General features: G+C 40.9%; 2 protein-coding genes across 6 annotated transcripts in view; both read left to right on the top strand.

The window, feature by feature from the left end:
* The window catches only part of ldb2a (LIM domain binding 2a), a 90,270-nt gene extending 88,183 nt beyond the window's left edge, over positions 1-2,087 (top strand). For all 4 annotated transcript variants that reach the window (XM_024270254.2, XM_024270253.2, XM_036216350.1 and 1 more), the window contains exon 9: positions 190-2,087. In XM_024270254.2, the coding sequence (XP_024126022.1) occupies positions 190-420 (231 nt within the window). In that variant the 3' untranslated portion in view covers positions 421-2,087. The remainder of the gene's footprint in view (positions 1-189) is intronic.
* A 1,403-nt stretch (positions 2,088-3,490) lies between these two features.
* The window catches only part of tapt1a (transmembrane anterior posterior transformation 1a), a 32,573-nt gene continuing 24,698 nt past the window's right edge, over positions 3,491-11,365 (top strand). The window contains exons 1-4 of one of the 2 annotated variants that reach the window (XM_024269963.2): positions 3,491-3,729; positions 6,073-6,203; positions 8,924-9,042; positions 10,230-10,262. In XM_024269963.2, coding sequence (XP_024125731.1) covers positions 3,537-3,729; positions 6,073-6,203; positions 8,924-9,042; positions 10,230-10,262 — 476 coding nt within the window. In that variant the 5' untranslated portion in view covers positions 3,491-3,536. The remainder of the gene's footprint in view (positions 3,730-6,072; positions 6,204-8,923; positions 9,043-10,229; positions 10,263-11,365) is intronic. The other variant, XM_024269964.2, reaches the window with a different exon arrangement.

The raw sequence follows: 11,365 nt of genomic DNA, 5'->3' as shown, positions 1-11,365 counted from the left end.
GCAGCATAGATGGAATTATAAATGCTGTCTTCTGTTGTGTCTTTTTTGTTAATAAACACTGAAAGGACAAAGATAAAATGATCAAATACGATCAAAATGAACAGAGGTGTCAGAGAATTTGACTCGTTTTTTGGTAACCTGAAAAAGAGCTGTAGCGTTGTCAAAACGTCTTTCTCTTTGTCTCTGCAGGACGTGATGGTGGTGGGTGAGCCCACACTAATGGGTGGGGAGTTTGGGGATGAAGATGAGCGCCTGATCACTCGCTTGGAGAACACGCAGTATGATGCCACCAACGGTTTGGATGATGAGGACGACTTTACCAGTTCGCCTGCTCTGGGAAACAACACCCCCTGGAACAGCAAACCCCCCGCTGCCCAGGACAGCAAGCCTGAGAACACAGCACCACAGCCCTCGCAGTAAAACCGCAGAAGAGAAAGAACAGATCCTTGGCTCCATGTGGACTGGGCTTTTAACCCCCCCTTCCCCAAAGGGCAGTTCTTCTATACTTTTCAACATCTTTGTGAATCAGAACCCCTGTCTCCAAGCTCACGGCTGGCTCGCCCAGCCTGGCTCTGTTTATTGGAACAACCAGGAGAACCCTGAGAACTGTCTGCACTGTTCAGCAATACCCACAGACAAGTTATGCATACAAGCTGTATGCAACTGTAATTTAAAAATAGCAAAGCAAACCGAGGCTTACTTGAAGAATGCACTGAGAACCGGCAGATCAAATTCTCCGCCCTGGACCCACAGATATGAACCTATCGTCTGGTGGAATACCACAGCTGTGATTGCTTGACCTGCAGGTCAGAAGTCATCATGCTGACAGTAGACAGTGGGAAGGAAAGAAGAAGAGTAAAAACAACAAACAAAATGTCTCAGACATTGAAAATTTGTGAAGGGAATGTGGTTTTAACAGCCAGCAGAGCCCATGGAAGCATCTCACCACAATGGGGACAAATGAAACATTGTTTGGGGCGATTGCATTTTTATTGGAAATTGAGTCGGCTGTTGGTTTGCTTCTGTTGTTGCTTTTTATTTTCATTTCCAATTAAGAGGAAATAAACGTGCTCTGCCAAAATGGACTTTTTTCAAATGAGAGGAAATCGCAGTTGGATTGTTTTTCCACATTACAGCAGTCGTCACAGATTGTGATTTCATGCAAACCAGTTTGATTGTGTTCGTAGTCTTTTGGTATTTTGCTTCTCTCTGAATCTTTTGCAGTCACATTGTAATTTGCGTGAACATTGTCAACATGCTTTGACGCATTAATGTTGTTGATTTCTTTATACGTTTCTTAAAATTGGACTTCGTTTCCCTTTAACGACCTATTCCCAAACTGACAATAAAACCTTTTCCTGCATGATTTTATAGGACTTTTATTTTGTTTGATATCTGTGCTTTTAAAACACATCCATTGATTTGACCTTTTGGGTTGATCAGTTTGGGAACACTGTAACAAGGTTTGTAGCTCTGTATATAAGGATGGAATCTATTTTGTCCACTGTAAATCAGCCACTGAAAGCAGTCTGAATTTGGCAGCTGTAGTGTTTTAGTCCCAGAGGTGAACGTTTCTGTGGGGTGGCAAAGGCAAATGCTGGTTCACCTCTTTTAGAAAAAAAAGTCAAATGTTACCAGGTCTCTTTAGTGACTACAGAACCAAAGCAAGACTTGACAAGAGCAAACACACAGATGAGTTTTCAGCAACAACGTCAATAAAGCAGTTGTACTTTTCTAAGCTGAAATGAAATGCAATCCACCCCACAGAAACACGTTGAGATTCCTGTGTTTGTGCTCACAAGTGTTCTTTAACTGAATTGATTCTCAAGTATGCCACTGACTTGCTTTGTTAGATTTTTGTTGAAAATGAGCAGGAACACAATGGCAGAGGTCTTTCTAATTGAATCTAATGGGTATTTATTTGTGCATTTGTAAGGATGCTAACACATTTCTAAATATGTTTCAACCTACTGTTAATAGACATCATTTGTACATTATATAGCAAAAGTGTTCAGTGTCATATCTGATGTCTGGTATGTATGCTTTATCATTATGTGTGCCAATAAACCGTGCTTACAAAGACTGAATTGGTCTTGGTTTACAGACAGTCATGGGGTTTTCCACCATATCACTGTTTTAGGTATTTTATAATTTTAACAAGCTTTATTCTCAAACAAAAACTGGTCATCCAATAAAATGACATAGTTGTATCTATTCTATACCAGTTGTATTTATGGAGATATGAATGTTGAACTTGTGTTTTCTAATTTGTAAAACATTTACGAGTACTCGTGCTTATTTATTGTTTTGAGAGCTTTTAAAAATCGTTCATAAAATCATTCAAAAAGTAGAGGAAGGATTGAAGAAAACTAAAATTAATTAGATTATTGTGTAAACAACAGTTGGAAAAAAAACACTTCCAACACGACTTTAAATGTATTTATATAAGCTTAATATGTTTAACTACAGCTTAATGAAATGTTGATAAAGTTTTCTCTTCTGACATATTTATATTAGTTTATATGAGAATTGTTTTCTGTGTTTGTGATTTTGTCCAAATTGTATTTTCCAATATTGATATAATTAATTTAATTTTTAAACAATTTTTACAAAGGTATTGATTGATTCTATTGGATTTGATTTGGTTAACATCTTTCCTCAGACAGATCAATCTGGCTAGAACTTAGTAATTTAAGATTGATTTATTGAGTTGATTAATTGGTATACCCCAATTGAAAGTGATTCCTGATATTTAATACATTCTAGGGTTGTCAGATAACCCGAGGTTCCCGTTATTTGATAATTATTCTTAGATTCAGAGCAACAAATGCAAGTTAGACATAACTAGTATTTTACTTACTTTTTTGGTAGCATGAGCCTTTTTGTTAACACAAAGAGGATGTAGACAGGAAACGGTTTGGTTTAGGTCCTATGTGAGGGGACCTGAGCATATGACAGAACTTCTGCATCTCCAAGTGGAAAGTTCTGGTACTGCAAGATATTTGATTTGTTGTTTTGGTCACATTTTTAAACCTCACTTAACCTTCAATGCTATCTATTAGTTGTATAGAATCTATGGATTGAACCATGAGGTAAATAATGGTAACAGACCTTTTTAATTGACCATTTTAAACATATTTTTGAAATCAATAGTTTAGCACTGGTTCAGTCTTGATCGCTATTAGAAGAATCCAACAATTGCTAATATAAATATTTTGATTCCAATCTTGAATTGAAAGCAAAAAAAAAAAAAAAGAAATCAATTTATTTATCTTTTTCTAGTTTGTAAATATGACTGGAGAATAATTAACTTGTTTTAACCTGGAGGAAACATTGTTTATCCATTTACCTACAATACAAATGAGATGTTTGTTAAATACATGTTTCATAAAATATCAAGTAATAATAGAAAATAATAATAATAATAATAAAAAGTGCCGGAAACGGACTCATTTGGGTGACGATTATTTTGGTCTGACCTTTTTTGATGACGTCGCACTGGGCGACGCGCGCGCTTCCCTGTGACCAAACTAAAGATGGCGGACGTGTCGGGGATCGGGCTGTCAGAACAGAAAGAAGTGGAGATTGAGCTGAAAAACAGACAGGAACGACGATGGGGAGGCGCGCACAGGTCAGGGAAGTTACCCCGCGTTACCCCGGAGCTGCCGGAAACGCTGGGCTTTTACGACATCAGCTCCGTCCGGAGAGAACAGCGGGGGCTGTCAGCAGGTAACCATCTGGACCCCCACAAACAGACGTCGACTACCCAGCGCCGTTCCCGCGCCCTCTGCACCTCGACTCGTACAGAGTCGCATGGACAGCGCTATGAGCTGCTGATGCTTTCGGTCTGTTTACGTTCACAGCTGCTTCCGAGCGTGTTTACACTCAGTTCGTTAGGGAGCCTCCAGCAGGGAGGTCAAAGGGACCAGTCACGTGACTGCTGGGGATGCTCGAGGCTCAATTTCACCATAACCGTAACTCGGTGTTTACGTGCAGCAGGTGCACGAGAGCAAAGCGTCAACGTGCTTGTTCTTATTCTGCATAAACCAACGTTACTGTGAGAACAATTCCAGAGCACGTGACCTAAACTCGTCCTTATGTTTACACTAACTCAGTCAGACGTTGTATACTGACCACTTCAACACCTGAGGCCGCGCTGGTGACACTTAAACACAAAATCTTTAACATACTGTAACTTTTCAACAGTTGACACTTCAGAATCTACTGGAATTATCGTGTTAACAATGAAAAAAATACAGTAAATCAAATACCATTAAAAATGGTGTTAAAGGGTTAAAATGTCTCTAGATCTTCTCTGAAACTCCACCAGCTCCTCATGAACATGGTGAAGGTGCAGTCACGTGGTGAAGGCATGTGGCCTCTGAACAGCTCTTATCTGTGTATCTGACATCAGGCAAACACTGCAAAATAAATACAGACTAGAATAAAGTACACGTCGTTCATGCACTGTCACTGGCAGAACACTCATCATTCATAGTTACCATTCAAACTGTAGTCTCATTTTTCATTGACTGTAATCATGTATTTGCAGTTCAGACATGTTTCATTATTATCAGTTCCTCTGACTTATTGCAGACATAACTATTAAAATCTCCACAATGGGTTCATTCTTTGTCATTCACATCTGCACTGTAAGGCAGATGAACATGATGGACAGGTGCTGCCGCTCCCGTGGTCACAGCATGACCTTTCACAGCCGGTGGCTTGCTTCAGATAAACACCTGGACTAATGCTTAAACTGAAACCCCATTTGTAGGTCAGAAAAGCTCTCTATTGTTGGACATATTCAATGGATTCTCACTGATGTAGAGAAATACTTAGAGCATCACTGGACTGTTTTCAGCATTTGTTACTGGTTTGTGAATACAGATGTTTAGTGTATCTCAACCGTAATCTAAAATTTGCATTTAAGCGAAAGTTGTATAAAATCAGATCACTTACTGATTATTGAAACATAAGCTTTATTTATTATATTGAAATAAACCTAACGACAAATGTTAGTAAAAGTTTTTAATTAGTTTTAATGTTGAGTATAAAAGAAATATCTAAGTCTGCTACTTTTATTCTTTTAAGTCCAATTATACTATGCTCTGGGTGAATACTCGTTTCTGATTGGCTGCAGGGTGTGGATTAAAATGTGAAATACCCCAATGATACACTATGCCTAAAAAAGAAGCCCCAATGTACTATGTCTGTACTGGCCTAAACACCAGCTGGTAACCGGAGCAACACAAAGTCAGAACATTACTCAGAACACAAAGCAAAAATATTAGCTAAATGCCAAATTAGCCTAAAAAAAAAAAATAAAAAAAAAAGCCAAATTGACCAAAAGCAGCTAGCATGTAGCTGAAATATTAGCTGAACTCCAAAAAAGCCTAAAAAATCTTAGCAAATGCCAAAATAGTAAAAAAAAAAAAAAACTATCACTATGCCAATTTTTAAAACTTCACACTGAGACTTTTTAACATAATTCTGAATAATAAAAAGGCAGGAATATTATTCCAGAATAAATCAACTTGCTCACTACATTAGTGAATATAGACCATAATGCACCGGGTTTGAGCTTTTTTTTGCGTAAAAAAATGTTTAAATGTAATTTTTAAAATAAAGTATCAATATTTTCATCATCAGAACACAGTGAAGTCATAAATAGATGTTGTAAAATGTTTGTATTGATTACATTATCATTTCATGAAATTGGTGTTGTCTTATCCGCCGTTCAGAAAAAAAAGAAAAATAGTAAGCATGGTTTCTGAACTGCTTTTAAAATCCAGGGCACTATAGATAGTTTTTTAGTCGTCAGGGATTAGGGTGGGAATTCAGACATAACCAATTTCAAGAAAGAACCAAGAAATACTTAATTGTTGTCATTATATTTGAATACAAGGACATTTTTTATATATTCCTAATGTTACTACGAGAGTATTCGTATCATAGAGTGTATGCCAAGTATTAAGATGTTTTAAAGAAAAACACACATAGATGCACAAACACGGTCACACACTCAGATAATGGCTTTGTAGTAACACACTCTCCTTCCTGTTGTTCCAGATCCATCGTTGACTCGCTTCATTTGTGCAGAACTCACCAGAGGTTACTTCCTGGAGCACAATGAAGCAAAGTACACAGAGCGCAGGGAGAGAGTGTACACGTGCATGCGCATTCCCAAGGAGCTGGAGAAGGTAGCGTAAACTAACTGTCCTGATCTTTTGCCAGTTTTCCAACAGGTTTCTCCCTCTATGTTTCATCAGAAGATGATTTTTTTTCCTCCCTCTAACCCTGTAAGACTCTAAAAGTGCTTCTTTTCATTGATGCATTGTCAACCTGTCTTTTTGTTTGTTTTAGTCATTTATTTAATATGTGACAACAGATGTGGAAGTTATGTCTGATACTAAAAGACCCTTCATGTCATAAGTGGAGTCTGTAACACAGATGAGTTTGTGAATGAATTGCAGAGTGTGTGTTTGCTTTATGCCGCTGTGTCCTTCAAACAGCTGAATACTGGAGCAGATACTAGCTTCAGACTCCAGATAGAGCCCATAATCACAAGAACCAGAAGTCCAAAATAAGAGTCAGTTGTGAGAGGAAGCAGGCTCTTCAACACTAACAATGTTTTCATGAACCAGATTCACACCCGTGTACTTCTGCTGTTCATCATGCTAATTTCTGCTCCTACGACGGTGGAGCTATTTCAAATCAGTTCCATTCTTATTAGTACTGTTGATGAAGTTGATGTCATCATTGTTATACCAAAAATCTTGCCAGTTTAGGGTCCATTGTTAATTTTGTTGCTGTTGTGTTCATGTTGATGCAGGAAGGACAGACACTGTTACTGTGAAAAGTAACACAGCTTTGCAGAGACAGAGACAGTGTTTAAATTCTTTGTTTTTGCCACATGGTTATTGGCTTTCACTTTAAATTTGATTGATCTTCTTTTCCCCTCAGAGGTCACCACAGGCAATGAGCTTCCCCATCTAACCCTGTCTTCTGCATCCTCTAACACCAGCCACCTTCATGTCTTCCTTCATTGCATCCATAAACTTCTTTGGTCTTCCTCTAGACCTCTTTCCTGGAAGTTCTAGACTCAGAATCCTTCTACCAATATATTCACTGTCTCTCCTCTGGATGCATCTGAACCATCTCAGTCTGGCCTCTCTGATTTTATCTCTAACACGGGGTCTCAAACTGGCGGGTCGTGGGCCATTTGCGGCCCCAACCTTAATATGAAAGTTTATTGTCTACAAGCAATATCTTCTGCATCTCCACGCTTCTTTGATAATAGCTTTGTATTTGCTTCGTGATCTTACAGCTTTATTTTAAAATGTTGCATTTGCTATTGTTGTTGGATATGGTTGACAGAAAAGCCCTTAGCAACAGTTGCTTGCGTTGTTAGCTCCTGTCGTTTCACAGGACATGCTGAAGATATTGCTTAGTAGTGCATGGACATGAACAACTGTTCAGTAAACTTGTTCAGTAAGCATAGACCATGGAACAAAGATATAAACAGTGAATGAAAAAACATATTTTTTGGCACAAATGGAAGGTAGTTTGCCCTCTCTGGGTGGGTGGAGTGCTCCTGCCTCAGGTGGAGGAGTTTAAATATCTTGGGGTCTTGTTCACGAGTGAGGGAAGATCGGAGCGGGGGATCGACAATCAGATTGGAGTGGCGTTCGCCATTTTGCGGTCGCTGTACCGGTCCGTTGTGGTGAAAAGAGAGCTGAGCCAGAAAGTAAAGCTCTCGATTTACCGGTCGATCTTTGTCCCAGTACTCACCTATGGTCTTGAGCTCTGGGTCATGACTGAAAGAACGAGATCCTGATAACAAGGTGCTGAAAGAATAGGGTGAGAAGCTCGGTCACCCAGAGAGAGCTTGGAGTAGAGCCGCTTCTCCTCCGCATCGAGAGGAGCCAGTTGAGGTGGTTTGGGCATCTGGTCCGGATGCCTCCTGGATGCCTCCCTGGAGAGGTGTTCCGGGCATGTTCCACTGGGCGGAGGCCCCGGGGAAGACCCAGGACACGCTGGAGAGACTATGTCTCTCGACTGGCCTGGGAACGCCTCGGGGTCCCCCCAGAAGTGAGGAAGTGACCGGGGAGAGGGAGGTCTGGACATCTTTACTTAGACTGCCACCCCGCGACCTGGTCCCGGATGAAGCGGAAGAAGATGGATGGATGGAACCCCGTACGCCCCAGCATCAGCCAGACTCTGACTTTAGTGACCCCAAGGGAAATTAAGGTTGAGAACCCTGATATAACACAATCTGTCCCTCTGATGGACTCATTCCTGATCCTATCCATCCTGGTCACTCCTAAACAGAACATCTGGATCTTCATCTCTGCTCAGAGCTGATCCCTGATGTAATCCCACCTCCACCTTGAACTCCTCTGTCACCCCTACAGCACACCTCACCACTGTCTTACAGCCCTCATACATGTCCTGCACTGCTCGGACATACTTCTCTGTCACTCCAGACTTCCTCATACAATACCATAGTTCCTCTCTGGGCACTCTGTCATAAGCTTTCTCCAGATCTACAAAGACACAGTGGAGCTCTCTCTGACCTTCTCTGTACTTCTCTATCAACATCCTCAAAGCAAATGTTGCATCTGTAGTGCTCTTTCTTGGCATGAAACCATACTGCTGCTCACAAATGTTCACTTCTGCTCTTAGTCTGGCTTCCACTACTCTTTCCCACACCTTCATTGTATGGCTCATCAGCTTTATTCCTCTGTAGTTACCACAACTCTGCACATCTCCTTTATTCTTAAGAATTATAAATAAAATAATCCTAATCATCAGGTTTGTTTTGTGTTCAAATCTTCCTTTTGCTGGGTTGTTGTTCCTTTTTCATCCATCATACAGTAGTGGGACACTTCAGTGAATTTGGGTTGTGTGACTGTTCCAGCTGATGATCTTCGGTTTCTTCCTGTGTGCCGATGCCTTCCTGTATGTCTTCACTCTGCTCCCCCTGCGGGTGCTGCTGGCTCTGCTGCGCCTATTCACCCTGCCCTGCTGTGGCTTCAGGTCAGAAAACACACACACACACACACGCATACACACAGTGATGTGTTGTAGGACACACACTTCTATACACACATTGTGTCCACGCATAAGACAGCACACTATAGTATCTGTTGTAGCTGTAAAACACTTGACATGTATAGAAGTTGTTCAGTATCATGTTCTATAAAAATGAGGTCTGAATGTCTGAATTTCCTTGTCTTTTCTTTTAAATCAGAAGGCTCAGTGAAGGAATATAAAAGGAAAAATCTACCTCTGATCACATAAACCACAACCTGTTGACAGTATTCACTAGCAGAGTTTACACAAACTCAAGTCATCGGAATAAACGCCTGATCAGAATAAAAATATGTCAGATAAACACCACGATCAGACTCAGTGGGATCAAGCGTTCCTCGGTGGATCGTTGATCCGATCATGGCGCATGTAAACAGTTTTTTCTGATTGTGTGTCATGGCTGCGCTGGATTTTACGTCATGCATAGACGGTGTGTTCTCCAGAAGAGGCTCTGGAATTCAAACAAGACGTGCCACCGATATTTTACACAGTTCTGCGCATGTCATCATGATTTATTCTGATCAAACGTGCAATGCATGTACATGTTTTTTACTGTTGGATAAAGTTCTTCAGGGCCCATGAGCACAGTTCTATTCTAATCCAATCTTTGATCCGATCATAGACACATGTAACCACAGCTGCTGACACGTTGATCATGAAGAGAATCGTTGCCCTGAAGATCTCATTTCACCTGCTGATTCTGCAGTGTTCTGTTTGGTTTTCCTCCTGAAAGTTTAGAAACAAGTTCTCTGGGTTTAATGTTTATTGCAGCCACATAGAATATTTCTTGTGCCTCAAGCTGTGGTTTTATTTTTCTTCATCTTTAACATTTTTAACCCAATAATTCTTGTGACTGTCCACTATAAAGATAAACAGTTAATTCTTCTTCATTTGAGTCATTTTCTCCAACAATAAATGGTCTTAAAAATGAAAGAAGCTAAATGACATTTATACATGTGGACATTGTGTGTGTGTGATGGATGTTCTCTCTTACCATTTACATGATAGGGAGACGGTGATGCAAAAAAAAAAAAAAACTGTGTTTGAATCCGTATAGATCATACTGTAATTTCCTGACAGGTGCCTGTTCTCCTCTTATATCTGACTGCTGTCTTACCTTCCTCCCCCTGCAGGGTGCACACATGCCCCTACTGCCGCAGAAGCAGGTAGACTTTCAGAAGTCCTTCATACATTTTTACCTGGCTGGAGGAAACCCCATGTTTTTGTTGTTTTTTTTTTTGTCCTTAATGTTTCCATTGATGTTCATCTTGACACAAAGCCCAGCCTGTCCCACATTCATCATGATCCGTCATCCCAGGCAAAACCTCAGGAAAATGTAGCTTTCTGTGCCACTCTGGGTAGGAATGAAGATTTCCAAACCATGCACGATCACCCTCACCACTGTGGTGCCACGTCGATGCTATAGCTACTGTCATGCAGCAGCGTCACAGCTGTGGGGCAGTCTGGGGCTCTCCTGTCTACCTGTGGATCTTGTGGTAACCCTCAGGGTTGTTGTGGTAACAGGAGGGTAAATGCAGTAACTAAACACTAATAAGCTGCTCTTGCTAACTCACAAGGCAGCTTTTTCAACAACACCTCAGATCATTGATCAATCCAAATCTCAGTTTAACATGTCTTTATCCTGATTTGGTGTGAGATGGAAGTTCAGCGGCTGCTCTGGATGCTGCTCCACGGACTGCTCTCAGCCTGCAGGATGGAGATGGTTTGTGCAGCTGCATGAAGCAGCTTTGAGTCCTGTGAGCTCTGAATGGCATACTTCTGGAAAATGCCTCACCCCCACAGCCGCTTACAGATTTGCTCCCACAACATCCTAATAAAAACGATCGATTCAGCACAACAGAGTGACTGTAAGCCTGCAGAGATTTGGAAAAGAATTGGAATTGCAGCACAATCAAAGTCTGTCCAAAACACTCAGCAGAGAGGTTCTGTTCAAAGTCCTCTGTCATATCCGTAACATTTGATAGTAGAGAAACAGTGAGGAGATGATGGGTGGGTGGGTAGATGGGTGTATGGATGAATGGATGGGTGGATGGATGAGTTGGTAGATGGATGGGTGAATGGGTGGATGGGCGGGTTGATGGATGGATGGATGGATGGATGGGTGGATGGATGGATAAGGTTGGTAGATGGATGGGTGGATGGGGGGATGGATGGATGAGTTGGTAGATGGATGAGTGGATGGGCGGATGGATGGGTGGATGGATAGATGGATGAGTTGGTAGATGGATGAGTGGATGGGTGAGTTGGT

The sequence above is a fragment of the Oryzias melastigma genome, linkage group LG2 (assembly GCF_002922805.2).
Source record: "Oryzias melastigma strain HK-1 linkage group LG2, ASM292280v2, whole genome shotgun sequence".
In the NCBI taxonomy this organism is placed as follows: domain Eukaryota; kingdom Metazoa; phylum Chordata; class Actinopteri; order Beloniformes; family Adrianichthyidae; genus Oryzias; species Oryzias melastigma.
The sequence above is the reverse complement of the archived record's forward strand: the minus strand, read 5'-3'. Positions and strand labels throughout refer to the sequence as shown.